The sequence below is a fragment of the Salvia miltiorrhiza genome, chromosome 1, assembly GCF_028751815.1.
Source record: "Salvia miltiorrhiza cultivar Shanhuang (shh) chromosome 1, IMPLAD_Smil_shh, whole genome shotgun sequence".
Classification (NCBI taxonomy): Eukaryota; Viridiplantae; Streptophyta; class Magnoliopsida; order Lamiales; family Lamiaceae; genus Salvia; species Salvia miltiorrhiza.
The window spans coordinates 54,674,466-54,695,469 of NC_080387.1; the positions used below are offsets into that span (position 1 = coordinate 54,674,466).

A 21,004-nucleotide genomic window follows, 5' to 3' on the forward strand; every position below is an offset into this window, starting at 1 on the left:
TGAAAAGTAGGACATTTATAACGGGACGGGGGGAGTATAAATTAATGTGAGATATTTTTAATTAATAGGAACGCACCATGAATAGAAAAAGAAATAGAAATTCATGAGAAAAGTAGAATGAGAAAAAGAAAGAATAAAAAAAAATGCAAGCCAAAATAGAAACATCCGATAAAAGAAGAAAAAGGCAATATATATATATATATATATATATATATATATATATATTTATATAGGGGAGGGCTAGAATAAAAACACTCTTAAGTGTATAAAATATAAATGATTTTCAGCCCTCAGATCATCAAGATCTACGGTTGATTCGTAACCCTTTTGGATGAATTCGTGGTCCTGGGTTCGAATCCCAAAGGTAGCAAAAATTTATTTTTCACAATTCGTAACCATGTTGGATGAATTCGTAACCCTGTTGGATAAAATTCGTACATTAAAAAACGTTTATATTTATATTTTAAGAAGTGTTTTTACTGTAGCTCTCCCCTATATATATATATATATATATATATATATATATATATATATATATAAAGAAGAAGAAAAATGAGAAAAAAATAAAAAAAATAAAAAATAAACAAAAGACACTTAAAACAAACTAAAATATGAAAAGTAACAAATAAAATAATAATAATAATAATAATAATAATAATAATAATACTCCCTTCGTCCGCCAAAAATAGACCACTTTAGTTGGGCACGAGATTTAATAAAATTAGTGATGATTTTGATGAAGTGGAGAAAGGTCCCACTACTTTATGAGATGTGTGGTTGAGATTGAATTTGGGGTGGGTTTTTTTGTAAATAAAGAGTGTTTGTAAGGATAAAACTTAAAGTGGGTGGTGGGACCTAGGGATGGCAGTGGATCTTGGACCCGGTCCAGATCCGTGGATCCAGATCCGTAAAAACGGATCTGGACCTCAATTTTTTGGACCCGACGGATCTGGATCTGGATCTCAGTTTTGAAAACGGATCTGGATCTGGATCTTGAAATTTTAGATCCGGATCCGGCCCAGATCCGACCCGTGGATCCGTTTTATTTTATATATATTTTTTATATTTTATATTTAGTTTACTAATAATATTAACTAAATTAAAAATAATAAATAAATGACATTTAAAAGAATAAAAACTAAAAGTAATTAGATAAAACTATTTTGTGTTATATTTTTCATGATGAAAATTAGATGTTGTTGATTTTGTGAATTTTTTTTTAATTTAATTTAAAAATAGTAGATCCATGGATCTGGACCCGTGGACCCGCGGATCTGACGGATCTGGATCTGGATCCAAAATTTTCAGATCCACGGATCTGGATCTGGATCTGGATCTAGTATATGAAAACGGATCTGGATCTGGTATTGGCCAGACCCGGTCCAGATCCGGCCCATTGCCATCCCTAGTGGGACCATTTCCATAAGAGAAAAGTGGTCTACTCTTTGCAGACGTCCAATATAGTAAAAATGATCTATTTTTGGCGGACGGATAGAGTAATAATAATAATAATAAATTATATATGGAACTCACTTTCCAATAACTTTACGGGATACAATATTGCATCCCATCTCTCCTCTATTCTAATTTCACAACCTCAATATATCACCCTTCAACAATAGTTTATGAGGAATTGAGGATGCATCTCCCTTGGCACCCCATTAGAGATATTCTAATGAAAAATTCGAATTCATATGATCCATTTACCGTAATAATTGAAGAGCTGAAAATAATCAGCACATTTAACTTTTGAATAAGGGTTCTTGTTTGAACCTTTCTCCATTATATATAGGGGTTTTTGCAAATAAAATCACGAGTAATTTTAAATTTGTAATTTTAACGTGACTTTTGAAGTGTGGCGAATTAAATCATAACCTTTTCAATTTTTGCAATTTCGTCTCCTCAATTTTTTCCGGCCATCGGAGTGATGAGTTGGAGCTTATATGGATTATTTTTTTCCACGTAATTAATTTCTAACTAAGATTAAATTGCTGACTAAGATTAAAACAAAATCAAAACCTAATTCTTTTATTGAGAAAAGTAGAATGAGAAAAAGAAAGAATAAAAAAAATAAATGCAAGCCAAAATAGAAACATCCGATAAAAGAAGAAAAAGGCAAAATATATATATATATATATATATATATATATATATATATAGGGAATAGCTAAAATAAGAGCATTTCTTAAGATATAAAATAAGAATCATTTTCAGCCCTTAGATAATCAAGATCTACGGTTGATTCGTAATCCTGTTGGATGGATTTATGATCTTGAGTTCGAATCCCAAAGGTAGCAAAAAATTATTTTTCACAATTCATACCTTTATACAGCGAATTCATACGTGTTCTATATAAAATTCATACATTAAAAATTGCTCTTATTTCTTATTTTAAGATGTGCTCTCACGGTAGCCCACCCCTATATATATATATATATATATATATATATATATATATATATACATATATATATATATAAAGAAGAAAAATGAGAAAAAAAAAATTACTTCCTCCCATTTTTTGTATAGTTATATTTTTGGGCATATGTGTATATCCCAATAACGATGTTTCAAAGCATTATATTCTTTTATCAAAAATAAACAAAAGACACTTAAAACAAACTAAAATATGAAAAGTAACAAATAAAATAATAATAATAATAATAATAATAATAATAATAATAATAATAATAATAATAATAATAATAATAATAATAATAATACTCCATTCGTCCGCCAAAAATAGACCACTTTGGTTGGGCACGAGATTTAATAAAATTAGTGATGATTTTGATGAAGTGGAGAAAGGTCCCACTACTTTATAAGATGTGTGGTTGAGATTGAATTTGGGGTGGATTTTTTTGTAAATAAAGAGTGTTTGTAAGGATAAAAACTTAAAGTGGGTGGTGGGACCATTTCCATTAGAGAAAAGTGGTCTACTCTTTGCGGACGCCCAATATAGTAAAAGTGATCTATTTTTTACGGACGGATGGAGTAATAATAATAATAAATTATATATAGAACTCACTTTCCAATAACTTTACGGGATACAATATTGCATCCCATCTCTCCTCTATCCTAATTTCACAACCTCAATATATCACCCTTCAACAATAGTTTATGAGGAATTGAGGATGCATCTCCCTTGACACCCCATTAGAGGTATTCTAATGAAAAATTCGAATTCATATGATCCATTTACCGTAATAATTGAAGAGCTGAAAATAATCAGCACATTTATTTTTTGAATAAGGGTTCTTGTTTGAACCTTTCTCCATTATATATATGTATATATATAAGTTTATGGTACCTTCCTACTACAAATTGTAGTAATGCACACTGATATATTGATTTATTTATAATTATCAATTCAATGATTAAGCATATAATTAACAAGTTTATACTTTATAGTACTCCTTTCGTCCCACGAATCTTGACACATATTCTTTTTTGGGCTGTCTCACGAATCTTAACACATTTCTAAATAAGGTAATAATTAGTCCAAAAATAAAGAGTCTTAATTACATTCTCCATCCTACTTTATTACCTTCTCTCTCATATTTTATTATCACTTTTATACTCTATTACATACACACTTAAAACATTAATCTACAATTCATTAATTCTCGTGCCGAAACCAAATGTGTCAAGATTCGTGGGACGGATGGAGTATTTAAGATATATTAGATCGTTTAAAATATATACATCATAAGTATATATCGCTATAAAACACGATCCAATGGACTTCCGCTGGACCACATGAATTGTTGGACAACTTAAACCGTGATCCAAATTGTTGTACAACTTCAACTATTAGCATGTGTACAAGAATATTCATATAAGAGCATCTGCAACGGTTATACGATAGCAGCCTACTCGTGTAAGACTGCTATCGTGTAACCGATGCAACACACACTTACACGAGGGCTACACGTTCTATCGTGTAGCCCATTTGCCCTATAGTGTAAGACCTATTAAAAAATTTGAATTATATTTGGCTACCTCGATTTGCGTGTTTTTTGACGGTTCAACAAATTTTTTTTCTCTTCTTTTTCTTCTCTGTATCTTCTTCTTCCACATTTTTAATTATTAGTAAAATGTGTTATTTAAATTTGAGCAATTAAATTTAAGTGAAAAGCATAAAAATCAAAATTAAAAAAATCATGTAGGCTATCATGTAACCCCAATGCAGCCTCTTTACACCATATGCCCCCCTCCTCATAAAGTAAGCTATCATGTAGGCTATCATGTAACCCCAATGCGGATGCTCTCAGCAAAAGTTTAGTTTAAAAAATTAACTGAATTACTTTATGTTCCAAGGGTCTAATGGATCTTTGTTATGACACTTAAATTTCTTTAATTAATGTAAACTTTAGTTATTAAATTTTGACATACTTATTGTAGTTTCCACGTATTAACGTATTGGTCAATATAAAGATTTTCGTTATTTGTCATGTCACATATAGTGAAAGGTAAATCATTTTCCATGAAATTTCGACCAACTAATTATAGGGAGGAAGGGTCTCCGCTAATTAATTGACTTCCCTTTCTTCTTGACCTTGCATCAAATTTTCTTATCCTTAATACATCCTATTATTATTATTATTATTATTATTATTTTGAAATTAACAGTTTTTAAATGTGCGAAATGGAAATTAATGTATAGAAGGAAATACCTTAAAAAAGAAAAGAAATATATAGAAGGAAAGAATACTAAACGCTAAAACGCGATCGATTTTCTCCAAATTTGTGACAGGCGCTCGTGGGGTGGGGCCCTTCTTATACCGTAGTTTCTTTTCTTCTTCAAATTTGCAATTTCATAATCTTTTCCGACATTATTTTTTAGATTTATTCTTCTTCTTTTTTCTTTTTTCTTTTTTCTTTTTATCTTTTTGTATGAAATATTCTTGTGATGAAGAAACTAGTTTTCTGGGGCTGATGATCATCCAAAACAGGAATCGCCACATTTCATTCATCTAAAAGCAATTTTTTCCACTCATCTTTGAAAATGATTGCAGCCCAGAAAATTCTTGTTTACAAATGGAGAGAAATAATTGGGGAATAGGAAATGCAAAATCGTGAGGTTCACTGAACTTGGACGCATTTCTGATTGATCAGTTTATTCCGAAACCAGAGCCATTGAGTGTGCGCAGCAAAAGGTAGGTAAGTTGCTAACTTTGTCCATTCAAAACATTGATATTATGGGATACTTGTAATAATATTATTATTAAAATGTGACAAAGTTTTGCCTCTTTGGGCTAACTACTAAAATATTCTTTCAGTGGGGCGTGGGTCATTTTCTTTTTATTTATTTGTGCACTTTTAATGGCATTTGGAGACTGATGTGAGAGATGCCTTCTTTATTGAGTTGATTTTTATTCTCTTGTGAAAGATGTTTTCAGATTTTGGCATTTTTCTAACTGGAACTCAGGTTGAACTAACTTTGAAATTAGATCATTTTGATATGTGACTATCATGAAAAAAATAATTTGTACAAGAGGTCACTAGACTATGGTTTGTATCCTTAGACAATTAAACTGTAATTTTTATCAAATAGAATAGTGGACTTCCCATTTCAATATTTATGCAATTTTTATCTTTTGTGACGATTGTATCACTCAATTAATTTGAAGTGCTCAAATCTTAATGTTGAAATCTGATATCTCCTACATGCTAATTAATAGTACTGACATAAAGAGCTTATTTTATTTGATCAAAGTAAAAAAATTAGTATAATATTTATTATATTTAAATTTTTAATTGGTAATTTGGTCCATTTGATACTATAACAATAGTAAAGCATCTTTAAAATATTAATATTCAAATAAATTAATAAACTCTGTAAATTAATAAATTTCTTTAGTCCCGACTTAGGTCAATTTAAAAAATCATCAATTTTAATAAAATAATACTAATTTTTTAGAGAATCTCTTTATACATATATAGGTCTTGTTAATATTATAAATTAATAATTGTTAAAATATAACAATTATGAATATTATATTAACTTGTTAAAATATGAACCTATTGTTGAATTATTTTCAACTTAATCATTATTATGATCTTCAGTAACATCGGTCATAATAAATTGACATATACATGTATTTATTTAATTAAAATCTTATCTCTCATTTATTTTTACACTTTACAACTTTATTTAAAATTATAATTTCTGAAATTAAGAAAACACTCTTTAAATAAAACATTATTAATGTATCTATATATCAATATCTCTAAATTAGTAAAATCCTTAGGTCCAAAGGTTTTTCATTTATCTAGTTAAGTAGTTAGGTCTCTGGGATATTTATCTGTTTCAGGATTCTAAACAGAGTTCCAGATATATAGCAAATACATTTGATAAATTAATATAATTAAATAATACTATATTTTATAGTAGTTTTATATATAATGAATTAATATATAGTTGTGCTTTCAAGGGTTTAGGTTGTTGTTTTTTTTCCCTTTTATTATTAGCTTTATTTTAATATAATGAATTAATATATTCTTCTAAATATATAATACATAATTTACACAAATACTAGAATAAGGATATAATAGACAATTTATATTTTGTACCGAACATACTTTTTGTATTAGTATAGATATATAGATTATTATTACATTGGACGCTGAAACTCTAAATACTGCAAGAGATATTTAGTTATTTACCAGTAGCAAATGATTCTTTTGAATTCATATGTTACACTTAATTGCTCCGGACATATGTTTTGAAATTGATTTAATCTCGTGTTCGCTTTCAAATTAATTCGGCACTCCACATATATAATTTGCGGTAGAATTTGAAATAATTAAATTTTATGTGACATCCTGATTTAATTTGCGGTGTCTCTTGTCATTTTAATCAATTCTTTTTTGTTTTCTCCTCCGCTTCATTCTTTAATTTTTTTTCTCCCTTCCATTTGCTTCATTAATGTATAATGTGAAAAGTGGTTTTAATTTGTGGTGAATCAGAAAACTTGTTGCAAATCAAAGCTAATTCTAACATGCTGTTGTTTCATGATATTTCTTGATTAAAAATTGCTAATACGACTTCATTTTATTTTGTTTTTCTGCTCCAAATATACTTTTTTTTAATAAATTAACTGTATTAAATGAAAAAAATTAAAGGCCGCACAACATGGGACTCGAACTCAAGACCTTTAGCCTGAAGCATTAACCTGCTACAGTTAGGCCAACACACACACTGCTCCAGACATACTTTCTCCTTTGTTATGTTGTTCAATTACTTTTCTAATAATATATCCAAGTTTTAGTTATTATACATGACTAATTTTTTTAGCAAGAAATAAAGAAGTAAACTTAACAATTTATGTATCACGCACTGAGTGACATGAATGATATCATTGCCTACACAAACTATCACAAATTAGGCCTCTGTGTGTAGAATCAAAAGCAGAAATTACTATATATAGTTTCCATGATCTGTCAGTATCTGACAAGAAAAACATCTAGGTTCATTAACCAGTTAGAAAACTTTGACCTGCAATTTTCTGTCAATCACAAAAGCAGTAGAAACCTAAAAGAATATGAACACTCCTTTCAAAGATTGATCAACCTACTTTTGCTTGCTTCCATCCATTCTGTAGTGGAAGCATATATTTTGTTTTTATTTTTTCCCCCCTTTTATGATCATGGAAGAAAAGTACTCATTTAACTTTGAAACACATGTTAGAGTATGTTTGTTGGAAGAATTTATTATAAATAGAGTGACATAAAAAAATGAAGAGTTATAGTAAGTGTATTTGACAATGCAGATGGATGGCCATAGCGAGGAGTCTATGATGAGAAGCATGCCATACAGAGTTGGTGTTCCACCAAAGCAGAAGTTCTGGAGCGAATTCTGTAGCACGTTGAAGGAGACTTTCTTCTCCGATGATCCTCTCCACCCCTTCAAGGACCAGTCGAGGTCTAGGAAGTTCGTTCTTGGAATGCAGGCCGTCTTCCCCATTCTTGAATGGGGCAAAAGATACAATCTTGCCAACTTTAAAGGAGACCTCATTGCAGGACTCACCATTGCCAGCCTCTGCATACCTCAGGTTTAAATTGTTGCATACAATAAATAATTAAGGCATATACATATATATAACATTTTGATTTTTATTTGCTGTATTTGGTGCAACAGGACATTGGCTACTCCAAGCTTGCAAATTTGTCTCCACAGTATGGTTTATGTGAGTGATTTCTTGCTGATCATTGTTCTGCTCTCGAGTAGATTTTCATGAGTCGTGTTTGTCATATCAGATTCGAGCTTTGTCCCGCCTTTGGTGTATGCATTGATGGGGAGCTCGAGAGACATAGCCATAGGGCCGGTTGCTGTTGTATCCCTCCTGCTGGGAACTTTGCTACAAAACGAAATTGATCCTATAAAACATCCTTTGGAGTATCGGAGGCTCGCCTTCACTGCAACCTTCTTTGCTGGGATAACACAAGCAACACTTGGCATTCTTAGGTGATAACTCTTTTGAAATTTCTTGTCAAATGCATCTGTTTTCATACTGCGTTTTGTGTGACAGATTGGGGTTCTTGATTGATTTCCTGTCTCATGCTGCCGTTGTTGGCTTCATGGGCGGCGCTGCCATAACCATTGCACTCCAGCAGCTCAAGGGGTTCTTAGGAATCAAGAATTTCACTAAGAAGGCTGATCTCATCTCTGTGATGCAGTCGGTCTTCAGCTCCGCTCACCATGGAGTCAGTTCTCTCTCTCTCTTTCTTTCTCTCTCTCCACTTAGGATTCAAGCTCAAGTTATAATACTTGCATTATATGTATCTGCAGTGGAACTGGCCTACAATAGCAATTGGAGCAGCATTTCTGGTGTTTCTTCTTGTAGCCAAGTACATTGTAAGAAATTAGTATATATCCAATGAGAGAGAGAGAGATGATATTGAGTTGGGATTGTGATAAGGTGTTTTGTGCAGGGGAAAACGAAGAAGAAACTATTTTGGGTACCTGCGATTGCTCCACTTGTATCGGTCGTTCTGTCCACCTTCTTCGTCTACATCACTCACGCAGAGAAGAAAGGAGTGCAGATTGTAAGGAATTTTTGTGATTTCCATCAGTTTATAAGCCATAAAGTTTGAATCTTGAACTATCAAAAACAGGTGAAACACATAGAGAAAGGCATCAATCCAGCATCAGTAGGTGAAATCTATTTCACGGGTGATTACCTCTTGAAAGGCGTTAGGATCGGCTTAGTTGCTGGAATCATTGCACTCACTGTAAGCTGTTGTTTCTCTCCGAAAACCTTCATCTCTAATCATGTAGAAAAGTAGTCCAACATCTTCCCTTTATTGCACCAGGAAGCAGTTGCAATTGGAAGAACATTTGCTGCCATGAAGGACTATCAAATAGATGGGAACAAAGAAATGGTGGCTCTTGGAGCAATGAATGTTGCTGGCTCAATGACGTCTTGCTACGTCGCTACAGGTATAAAACATAAATCAAGCTCATTTCATTAAAAAAAATTGAAGGCATATAGAGATGATGTTCATTTTGCAGGCTCCTTCTCACGCTCTGCTGTGAACTACATGGCCGGCTGCCAAACGGCCGTTTCAAACATCGTGATGTCCGTTGTCGTGTTCATGACGCTGCAGTTCATGACCCCTCTCTTCGAGCACACCCCAAACGCAATCCTCTCCTCCATCATCATCTCAGCTGTCATCGGCCTGATTGACTACGAGGCAGCACTTCTCATATGGAAGATTGACAAGTTCGATTTCATCGCCTGCATGGGAGCCTTCTTCGGTGTGGTTTTCGCCTCAGTTGAGATTGGCCTCTTGATTGCTGTAAGGATTCAAAACACCTTGTCATTTCATCATATATTAGTATACAAATGATAGTATTATTTTGGTTTCATGGCAGGTCTCAATATCATTTGCTAAATTACTATTACAAGTAACAAGGCCTAGAACAGCCATTCTTGGAAAAATTCCGAGAACAAATGTTTATAGAAATATTCAACAATATCCAGAGGCAAGCAAGGTTCCAGGAGTTCTGATTGTAAGAGTGGATTCTGCCATTTGTTTCTCAAATTCTAACTACATTAAAGAAAGGTAAACTTCTATATATTTCCCATTAACATTTAACATAATCAAGAAAAAGAATTGATTTTTTTTTTCATGAATTGTATGCTACTGCAGGATACTGAGGTGGCTAACCGCGGAGGAAGAGCAACTGCAAGCTACTGGCCTTCCCAAAATACAGTTTCTTATCATTGAAATGTCACGTATGTTTTTGTGTGCGCGTGTTTTTACATATACATTGCACTCAACGTATCAAGACACCATATTTGCCCTGAAATTAACTGCACTTAAAAAAATGAATGCATCACTGGGTTCAAATCCCATAAGGGCAAAGATTCCATTTTTTACGGCGAATGCAATGAGTTTATACATTCAGTGCAATGTTCTCACATTTGAACATCTTCTTACATACCTTTGCTCCAAATATGCTTTCATTTTAACGTTGTTTGATTCCTGCAGCCGTCACGGACATCGACACGAGCGGCATCCACGCGTTGGAGGAGCTGCTGAGGAGCCTGCAGAAGAGAGACGTTGAGGTAACCAACTTCACAATGAATACAAACAACCCCAAAAAAAATGAAGTGTAAAACTTACCTTAAATTTTTCCCAACAGCTGGTTCTGGCGAATCCTGGGCCCGTCGTGATCGACAAGGTGCACGCGTCGAATCTTGCGAGTATGATCGGAGAAGACAAGATTTTTCTTACAGTGGCAGATGCCATTCAAACATGCTCACCAAAATTTGCTGAAGATGTTTGAGAATGAAGCTTCTATTTTTTTCAGCAGAGGGTGAGAAATGATTGTGCTTAGATAGTTACATGAGAAGTTGAAAGAATATTTGGTAGTGGAATCCTTCTCAGAAACTGATCATCCAAATCCAAATGCCGGAGCCCACGAGGAAGTGGAGAGATAAAAGTTTTTTGCTTTTGTAGATAGGTTTGAATTATGAAGAAATGTGAGAGATTTTTTTTCACCTATTATAGTGATAGAAATATGCTTTACCTAAAAATAAAAAATTAGATACCAATCTTGTGTTTTTTTTTTTTTTTTCTTGTTGTTTGTAGCATGGGATGTGATGAGATATAAGGATTTGCGCTGAATAAATAAATAAATAATAGATAGCTACAAGAATTGTGATTCACCAAAATAGTTGGGCACTACACTACATAGTGCTATGCACAAATACAAAGAATAAATACAGTTCACAATATGCTCCCACCAAAATCCCTAATCTGTTACTTTTTTTTTTCTTTTCTTTTCCCATTCAATATACCTAATAGAGGGTGATGGGGAATAACTTTTTCTTAACAAAAAAAAAAAGAGATAAAGAAAGAAAAGGAAAAAAAGAGAGTTAGTAATTTGTTGGAATGAAGGTCATCTTGGACCTGATAATTCAACAGCATGCAAATTCTCAGTAGAATCGAGGATCCAATCAGAAGTCGAATGAGGCGGCGCAAGGTCGAGCTCCTGCCGGAGCACTTCCACCTTCTGCCACTCGTCCCACTTCTCAGCAAGGCCGTCGCCTTCCAGCATTCTCACCACCTCCGACATCTTGGGCCGCTCCATCGGAGAACTCTGTGTGCACAGCAGCGCCACCTGTATTAGCTGCTCCACCTCCGCTTCCACATAGTTCTTCTGCAAATCAGGATCAACCAGCATTTCCACTTTCTTCTCTTTTAGAAGCCCTTTCACCTGCCAATCACCATCACATTTAGAGAGAGAGAGAGAGAGAGAGAGAGAGAGAGAGAGAGAGGGATGATATATATATATATATATATACCCAATCGAGCAACATGACATCATCGTCATTTGCAAGGCGAGCAAGATCGAATGCCCTCTGCCCCGTTATCAGCTCGAGAAGCATGATGCCGTATCCAAAAACATCGGTCTTCTCTGAAGATTTTCCGGTGGACAGGTACTCGGGAGCTATGTGTCCTATAGTTCCACGAACAGCGGTGGTCACGTGTGTATCCTTGTAATCCATGAGCTTCGCCAAACCAAAATCTCCAACGACCGCCTCAAACTCTTCGTCCAATAATATATTTGCGGCTTTCACATCACGGTGAATGATCTTCGGGTCACAGTGATCGTGCAGATAAGATAATCCTCTGGCAGATCCCAGAGCAATGCACTTTCTCGCGGGCCAAACGAGTGGTGGCTCATTTGGCGGCCGTTCTACAATCAGCGATTCATTTAGTCATGTATTGATTAGTCGAGCTTCATGTATACTCACAGCTTAAAACACATTACCTCTTAAACAGGATGCGACGCTTCCATTAGCCATGTAAGGATATACGAGCAACCTTTCAGTAGGGGTCATGCAGAACCCACGCAGTCTCAGAAGATTACGGTGCACGGCCATACTAATCATCTCGACCTCCGTTTGGAATTGGAGTTCCCCACCAGGCGTTCGCTCCTCCTTAAGTCTTTTGACGGCAACAAGTGTGCCATCTGCCAGTCGTCCTTTATATACCTTCCCGAAGCCACCTCTGCCCAAAATGTTTTTGTTGCTGAAACTATCGGTCGCAACTTGCAGCTCTCGTAGAGAGAATCTTTTAAGCTGTCCCAAATGGACTTCGGGATCCTCCTCAGCTGCAGAGTCGTGCAACCAAAATCAATTCATTTAGGAGCTAAACAAATTTAACATGAAGCTAATTATATCGTCAAAATAAGAACCTGGAACATCAAAGAAATACTCCTTTGGCTTTCTCCGACGCCACCATGCAAAGGCGATGGCAGGGGCAGCAAATAGTAGAGCTGCGCCTGCAGCAACCCCTCCAGCAATGGTTCCCATTGCAGTATTTCCTCCTGCAGTTACAATAGTAAAATTAAAAAGAACGACAAATAACAATTTTACTGCCAAATTCTCCATTAAACAAACTAAAATGCGTCAACTCAAAATGAAACCACAAAGGCAGTGAACGCCACAGATTAGAGAGTAAGTGAATGTGCTAAATTTTTTGACACGTTTTCCAGCCAAGATAAACAGACGATAAACTGGGAACAACCTGGATAAGCAGTTGGGGGCGGTGGAATAAACGGAGGGGGTGGAGAGAATGGAGGTGATCCAGGGCATGGTCGTCCAGTAACTGGGCCGCAGAGGTCAACATTATTTGCAAAACTGTGAAAGGAAACTACATTTGATTTAAATGAATACGGATGAGGTTTCAATCGGAATTCGTGCCATTACATACACCAAAGTACCTTATGGGTGTAAACAAAGAAAAGGAACCGTTATCTGGAACTGCCCCCGAGAGACGGTTGTTTGATAGATCCCTGCATAAGAAAGTGAAATGAAACACTTGCTATGACACTCCTATAAATATTCTGCACTAATAAAACACTCAAATTGAGTACTCACAGAACTTGAAGTGACGAGATATTGGTCAGTTGCATAGGTATGGGACCCGTCAAGCTGTTATTGTTTAGCCGGCTACCCTTACAAAGACATAAAACCAGTTAACAATAAGATTTTTTATACTGCAGAAGCCATCATACCAATGCACAGGAAACTAAATTATTTGGAGAATGCATGACATCAAATTGGAATTCTTCTAGTGTTCTGAGAAAAGAATATAAAGATGCCTATGAACATAGTAAACATAAGTGCCAATTTGTATGAATATTAGCTAGTCCAGGATAACTTAACGCACAGGAATCGTAATTTCGACAACTTGCCCAACGTGGCTGGAATGGGACCAGTGAAACTGTTCAAGTACAGATCCAAGCTCACCAAATTAGTAAGATTTCCAAGATCACTTGGTATTGGCCCAGTTATGTTGTTACTGTACAACTCCCTAGCATCATAAAAAACAAAAAACAGTTAAGATAAAATGTAATGCCAAAAGGCGAACCATTTGAAGAAAACATGACAAATTTAGATGTCTTGACTATGAATCTATGATGCCTGCATATATCTACATATTCATACAGCAGTTTTGCAAGACTTGAGCATGCGTATGTATGATTGATATTTTAACTGCAGGAGTACTTTCTGGTAGTGATGCTGAAAATTAAATATTATAAAATTGAAGACATTTAATATAGGCAAATATTACCTAGTATTAGATCTACAAAACAGCCAAGTAACATGTTTTCAAGCATTTTAACCAAAACAGGATTATTCATCTTCCAATTTTTTGACTTAATAGTTCAAATTTCCCCACAACCAGATCAACCTCAACTAGGATGCCTTGTGAAGCTTTACTTATTTCACTACTTTCTATGTCTAAGAGTATCACTAAATGCTAAATCAAGCTTCAAATCTGCCCTTGTTCCACTATCTATTCAAGGAAACAAGTTAAGGAATATTTCAAATTACTTTATATTTCTGGATGCCTAAAGCACTTAGTAGGACTCTGAGATTATACAGCAAGATATGTTATTTTTAGACATTTAACGACCAAGGAAATTTCAAGGGGAAGAAAACCCTTTACTTTTGTTAGATAAAGTTTTATTGTGTTTCTATCCAGTTCACTTCTCTAAGAAGGTCCTAGTATACATGAGGAATAAATTGAATAGTCAAATAAAAGTTACACAGAAATTCATTTGAGTCACGCATGTAGAAGTCATCGTTGGAAAACAAAATACAAAGATACTGCAATAAAATGAAAAACCTCCGACACCAAAATTACTTTGAAGCAACACTAATGCATGTCAATAGATTAGTCAGTGGTACATTTTTCTGTTTCATGCATAACCAATCACAGTAAACTAATCATCCAATTCAGTTCTGTAAATTTCTGCAAATAATGAACATGGCATACAGATACTGCAGATTCTTCAACAGGCCAAGCTGTGCAACCAATTGACCCGATAAAGCAGCATTCCCGAGATCACTGACACCAGAAATTGATAAAAGAGAGTTAGATTAGAAGTTCCATTAGAAAACTAAATGTGAACCTACCTAAGGAACTGGAACTGACCGTGAAAATGGGAAGATAAAACAACTAATCATAATCTTACACTCTAATTACACTGTTATCGTTGTTGCACGTAACATGGAACCATGTGCAAGGGTTGACAAGCGTGGGGTCCCAGCTTTGTAGCACATTGTTAGGATCCTCCAAGTTTGCTCTAAGGCTATGTAAAGCATCACCTGTACAATAATTTTTTTATATAAGAAAAAAACCACCTGAAATTCAGATGCCACAAGTAATAATCATACCATAAGATCAGTATCAAGACTTTGACTAAGCCCCATCAGTTCTAAAAGGCACCGGAGCAAAATCAAGTTTCCACAAGAAGCACTCAGAGTTGAACTAAGTCGGGAGACAAAAAGCAAACCCTTACTCGAGTTCAGCAGAAATGTGTGCATATTTTCCATAAAGGCACAAATTCATTGATAAGTAATGCTAGAATGTGAATGCCTCAAGAAAAGTTCATATTCCTTACTACAAGCTCTAACCAAAGATTCAATCAAATTATACGACGAAAATAGCAGTCATCTATGCATATCTGATATCTGTGGAAACTAAATGTCAGCTCCAGAACATTATCAATTGCTGTTCATAGCAAGCTAACAAAAAAGGAAGATTGCACAAAAACAGCATTTCCGTAACCACTTCAGATATTCCAATGAAATTTTTCTGGAAAGCATATCCTAAAAGTAAAGGCAACCAATTATACAAAACAAAATACTAAATTCCCCACATTCAAGAAAACCACAAAAGCTTCAAACTTTATGAACCAAACAAAGACGAAAGTCAAAATCTAGACCACAGCATCCAAGGATCAAAACAAAAAAATCAAACTATAATCTGAAAGCAAAAGAAAATCACAAATCACAAATCAACATTCAGACAATTAAGCATTAAAATACACAAACCTTCCATATTAGCATAAATGCACTTCAAAGGATAGAGCAGCAACATCAGCCACATCACCAAGCTCACTCTTTTCACCATTCCCACCAAAAAAACATACATATTTATGCGATAGATATGGTAGCTCCACCAGCTCACGAGATAATAATGCCTCAGATCCAAATAGATAAAGGCACAGCATTTAAAGAAGGATAAAAATCCCTAATTTAGCCCAACAACTCCAACATCATTTAGAGATCAAGAAGCCAATCCCAATAATTATGACAATACACAAGAAAATCAACAAAAGAGAAAGTGATGCTGGGCTATTTTCGAATGTGCGCAAAAATTTGTGGTTGGATGCTTCTGCAGTGTAGTGTATATCTTCCTCGGCAACTTAATGGCTCTCTAAACATTCTTTTCAAAAACTTGTGGAGAGTCCCCCTCTCTCTCTCTTTGGTGCGAGGTGAGAGAAAGTAGTAGAGTGGGATAAGTATGATTAGCTTTCTTTTTGGGCGTGTGTGCTCGCCTCGCTATGACCTGTGACCACTGACCAGTGATCTCGAGAGCTGCCCGAAACGGTGGGGACCTGCCCGACCTGCCCCTCGACTATACATCAAAAAGGCTTCGCGCTAATAACTGTGACTCACTGTGTGTCTGTCACCCTACATTTTATTTTTATTCAAAATAAATCTTTTCTTTTGCTTCCATTTTTAATCCTCTCCGACACAAATATCAAAAAATTGAGTAATTTATAGTGAAATAGAATAAAAGAGGTAATTTTGTACGAGGGTATATTTTCCAAAACAAATAGAAATGAAAAATACTATTCATTTCAGTTACTCCATCCGTTCCATAAAGTATGACTCAATTTTTTTTGGTTTATTCCACGAAATTTGATCTGTTTCTAAAAATGATAAAAAAATTTATCCTTTATTCATATTTTCACTTTTTCACTTTCTGCTCCCAACTAATCCAGTGAATCTTCCGCTGCTCATCTACAGAACCCGAAAAGAAACGAGCGATCAACTATTCCCAGTCCCATAGAACACTTTGTAAAGGCTCCATAACTTGAATGATGTGGAGGGAAATAGCACTAAGAGTACTCCGAATCAGGGCCAGGCGCCCGCCAAAAAAAGAGATGACGATGAGACCATCCGTGAATCTTATCTGTCAACTTCTTACGAATACCAAGGTAGTAAGAAGCTGGACGGTAACCACGAAAGATTAGGATGCCAAGATATGTGAAAGGCAAAGAACCACGCCAGAAGCCGCCAATCTCACTGATGCTCTGCTCCCACTGCCCATGACGTACGCTAATGTAGGTGTTTTGTTATAATATTGAATCTTCACTTATGTAGTATGATACTGATATATGACATCCAAATAAGGCTATATGATTTATTGAAATTGGATGGAAGAAATAATAGATATATACTCTCTTCGTTTCATTTCATTTGGCCTAGTTTCTTTTCGGATCGTCCCATCCGACTTGGCCATTTTTCTTTTTGAGTAATAAGTTTTCACTATAATAAATGTCAACACACATATTTTACATTACTTTGCACTACAATCTTACTATCCTTAATAATCGTGCCGAAAAGAACTAGGCTAAGTGAAGTGGGACGGAGGAAGCTACTCTTTTATATAAAAATATATAGAAAATATTCAAGTTTAAGTGAAGGGATAAAAAAGTTAGTAGATGTGACAAATTTTACGTGAAAATCGGTGATATTCTAACATTGATTGCTCAAAATATATTTTATCAATAGATAAATCTATTAGTTTGTTGAGTCAATCGGTTAGTCTATTAGCCGGCTGACGTTTGACAATCTAAAATATTTTTTAGCCGACAAAATACATTTCAAAAGGTCAATGTCGAAACATATATCACTGATTTTTACGCAAAATTTGGTTCATTTAAACGTTTTTTTTTTCCTTCACTTAAAATCAAGGGGTTTTAATGTATATTTTTTTTGAAAATTAGTAACATATAACCCAATTAAATGAGTATTTTAAATGTTCCCTCTTGTTTTAATAAATTCATGATTTTACTATTGTATAAACTGTGTTTTTATTGTGGTTCTCGCTTGTTTGTGTTGGAAGTTACTCCCTCCGTCCCAATTCAATAGGTTACAAAGCTTGGGTACGATGTTAAGAAACAAATAATTTATAATAAAATAGAAGAGAGAAAATAACTTTTGTTGAGGATATATGTGTGTCCAAAAAGTAGGAGAGAAATAAGAAAAATATAATTATGTGTAAAGTACAATGACATTTGATGTAAATAATGAATTATATGAGCATATTTGTTAAGTATTGACTTTCCATTTAAGGAAGTGGCCTATTGAATTGGGACGTTCAAATAAGGAAACACGGCCTATTGAATTGAGATGGATGAAGTATTATCATATATTTTTATATTTATACGTCAAATTGTATGCGTCACAAAATGTAATGTTCCTACGTTATCAACGGTATACTGATCGTACTATTTATCTTTGTGTGATCTTGTTCGATTGCTTTTTCATTGTTTTCTTGAGCAATCTGTTGGGGTAGTGGAATCTTATTCGTTTGTTGCTTTCACCAGTCTGTTGGTGATTGATATTTTTGTGGGTGTAGGTGGTGAGTGAGTGTCATTCACACTTAGAGAGTTGGTTGTTGTCTGTCTCTCAATTATTTATCGTTGTGAGGGTTTGAGAAGATATAGAGGCTAGAAAGCTTGTGAGTTTGTCGTGTAAGTCCTTTGTATATCTTATATTCACTAGTGGATAATTTATCCTGGGCGTGGCCCCCCAGACGTAGGTGTTTTATCACCGAACTGGGTAAACAATCGTTGTGCTCTATTCGTTTCTTTCTGCAGTACTTTCCTTGTTATTTTGCTGCTGCAAATATTTATGTTTTGTGTGTGCGGGATTCATGTGTATGGATAGGTGATACTTTCAGTGTTGGTTCTGACAAATGATGAAACGAATAATGACAATTTAATCTATTGAAATTAATTATACTGTCTAAATGTTTTTTCTTTTTGTAATTATATATGAAAAACCTTATAATTTTGTAATAGACTAATCACGTTGTATTGGTGACAAAATTACTCTCATTAAATCAAATCATGTAATATCGATATGCAAATTTTATTGATAACGAAAAAAAAAAAAAAAGGAGAGAACCTGAAAGAACCTTCAAGAGCACGGAACGCAAACTAAAAGTCAAACTTCGTTAAAACATTCTTAATTAAAACTCAAAGGGAACAACGGAAGAAAAGCAGTGGCAATGCTCATGAAGGACCCTCCTAATCTCATCAGAAAAACCACGTACATTTGATTAATGCAATAAAATTCATGGATATGTAGTGTTGTCAGATGCGGGAAAGTCTTTCTCGTTCATCTCTTCAACCCATTTTTTCTTTGCAACATTTGACATGGTTATCATCGTTGGGCAATCGTCTGACTCTATCATTAAATCATATAATATATTAAAAAAAGGAAAAACAATGAATAATAATTCAGGCTATATTAATGTGATAGATCAAATAATTGTTTTCGCATTTCTCCATTTCTTTTATAGCTTCTATTTGTGAATAAAGTTTGAAATTAACGTCTAATTATTATAGTTGAATAATAAGTAAAGTCACTCCGGCATGCTCAATCGACAATCATAATAATTGAAAAAGTAGATTGGGAGGTCAATCCCACTAATAGCAGAAGAACCAATAGAATCAATTTTACAAAGATAATTTATTTTAAATATTGTATTCTACATTAGCTTGTCATAGATATAACGTTGTATTTCACATAGGCAATGCCGTTTTCATAATGAATCTTAACCGAACATAATATGAGAAATATCTAAATATAGAACTCGTCCAATTAATTAATCAAATTTTATCGCACTGTTTCATGAGGCTATAACCACACACATGACACATGTACACATTAGCTATCATTCTATTTCCATAAACTATTACGTCCCACTTATCTTGACCTGTTTTCTTTTTAAAATTGTTCTAATAACATTGATCTGTTTTCATTTTAGAACATAATTAGTCTTTAATTAAAATTCATTAAATTATTTAATTTATACCTACTCGGCCCTAACTTTAATCATTCACTCCATTACTCGGCTCTCTCACTCTACGCGCCACTCTCTTTGTTCTCTTTTAAAAAATCCTAAGTCTTTGGCGCTGCCTTTGTACCGTCGCCTCTATCTCGAACTCTTCTAGATTAATTTGTTTAATAATCTCGAACTCTAATGAAGTATGCGATTTAGTGATTAAAAAATTAATAGGAACAAATAATATTTTTTAAATTGAAATATCTTGTGTGCATAAGAAAACAATAACTCCCTTTTATCTCTTTATTGATAGAAATTGGCAACAAAAAAAACTAACTCAAATAATGAACTTCGAAAATGATACTACTAATTATTTTTAATTTTAAGTTGGGGCTGCTGTTGTTGCGGCGGCGCGCCTCCGCGATGGATTGGGCCAGGACGGCGGACGCCTCTGGCGTCAACGTCTGCTGAATCGTGCTCAATCCGACCCAAAAAAAATAAAAATAAAAAATTAAAAGAAAACGGCGTTTAACCCTCCATTTAACGGAGGGGTTTAAGTGAACCATTTTTTCGAAAGTTCAGGGAGGTCAACGCGCCTTCACCGATTTTGGGAGGGTTAAGGCTATAGGGGTATCATGTTCGGGGGCTAATATGCACATTTGCCCAAAATTAACTATAATTTGAAAAAAGATTTATGTGGTTAAATACACTTATCTCTTATATAAATGTACGTAATAATTGTCTTTCACATGATATCCTGTCTTTAAATAAATAAATAGCTAAGAAATCTAAATAAAATGTATGTGGGGAACAATGTTAGGCAAAAATCTATCTGAAAACTGTCTAGAAAGTAACATGTTTGTTGATATTGCAATGTGATATCCTAAATTAAAATATGAAGCGTGGAAAGTGATGGGATGTCCAAAATCAACACGTATCCTAGTCAATATTCCGTTTACGGGTGAAAAAGAGAGATTCAGAAAAAAACTTGTTTGTCGTATCTTATCTTATTTATGGTTTTATTTGATAATCTAAGTAGTTTTTTAATACTTTCTAATTTCTATAGTTAATTGCAAAAAAATTCTACATAAAATTTAAAATTTAT

The 21,004-nt window shown here is 34.3% G+C and overlaps 2 protein-coding genes and 1 long non-coding RNA gene across 5 annotated transcripts; 1 reads left to right on the plus strand and 2 right to left on the minus strand.

Annotated features, from left to right (window-relative positions):
- Positions 1-7,314: 7,314 nt before the first annotated feature.
- On the plus strand, positions 7,315-11,075 carry LOC130993779 (sulfate transporter 1.3-like). The gene is made up of 14 exons (XM_057918820.1): positions 7,315-7,694; positions 7,776-8,057; positions 8,144-8,192; positions 8,263-8,470; positions 8,535-8,709; positions 8,795-8,860; positions 8,938-9,051; positions 9,121-9,237; positions 9,319-9,445; positions 9,518-9,804; positions 9,881-10,071; positions 10,159-10,244; positions 10,501-10,577; positions 10,655-11,075. The coding sequence occupies exons 1-14, from the start codon at positions 7,647-7,649 to the stop codon at positions 10,796-10,798; spliced, it is 1,971 nt and encodes a 656-aa protein (XP_057774803.1). The 5' UTR covers positions 7,315-7,646; the 3' UTR covers positions 10,799-11,075.
- LOC130994645 (uncharacterized) lies at positions 7,700-10,611 on the minus strand. 3 transcript variants are annotated; one of them, XR_009091854.1, is made up of 5 exons: positions 10,454-10,598; positions 9,530-9,802; positions 9,187-9,439; positions 8,969-9,014; positions 7,700-8,839 (listed from the first exon to the last, which is right to left on the minus strand). It is a non-coding gene; the product is annotated as an uncharacterized LOC130994645 (long non-coding RNA). The 3 variants fall into 3 exon arrangements; XR_009091858.1 differs by having other exon boundaries at positions 9,187-9,802; positions 10,454-10,611; XR_009091856.1 differs by having other exon boundaries at positions 8,969-9,802; positions 10,454-10,610.
- A 53-nt stretch (positions 11,076-11,128) lies between the features above and the next one.
- On the minus strand, positions 11,129-16,475 carry LOC130993811 (somatic embryogenesis receptor kinase 2-like). The gene is made up of 11 exons (XM_057918849.1): positions 15,867-16,475; positions 15,005-15,137; positions 14,806-14,877; positions 13,693-13,836; positions 13,401-13,472; positions 13,244-13,315; positions 13,048-13,160; positions 12,716-12,847; positions 12,290-12,631; positions 11,820-12,214; positions 11,129-11,731 (listed from the first exon to the last, which is right to left on the minus strand). Exons 1-11 carry the CDS (start codon positions 15,964-15,966, stop codon positions 11,414-11,416), a joined length of 1,893 nt encoding a protein of 630 aa, XP_057774832.1. The 5' UTR covers positions 15,967-16,475; the 3' UTR covers positions 11,129-11,413.
- Positions 16,476-21,004: the final 4,529 nt, after the last annotated feature.

Coding starts and splice junctions, on each gene's coding strand:
- LOC130993779 (XM_057918820.1), top strand. CDS start 7,647: ATGATCATGGAAGAAAAGTACTCATTTAACTTTGAAACACATGTTAGA. Junction 8,058..8,143: donor CCAGCCTCTGCATACCTCAG/GTTTAAATTGTT, acceptor TTGGTGCAACAG/GACATTGGCTACTCCAAGCT. Junction 9,052..9,120: donor AGAAGAAAGGAGTGCAGATT/GTAAGGAATTTT, acceptor TATCAAAAACAG/GTGAAACACATAGAGAAAGG.
- LOC130993811 (XM_057918849.1), bottom strand. CDS start 15,966: ATGTATGTTTTTTTGGTGGGAATGGTGAAAAGAGTGAGCTTGGTGATG. Junction 15,138..15,866: donor CATTTATGCTAATATGGAAG/GTTTGTGTATTT, acceptor ATTATTGTACAG/GTGATGCTTTACATAGCCTT. Junction 14,878..15,004: donor GATAACAGTGTAATTAGAGT/GTAAGATTATGA, acceptor TTCTGGTGTCAG/TGATCTCGGGAATGCTGCTT.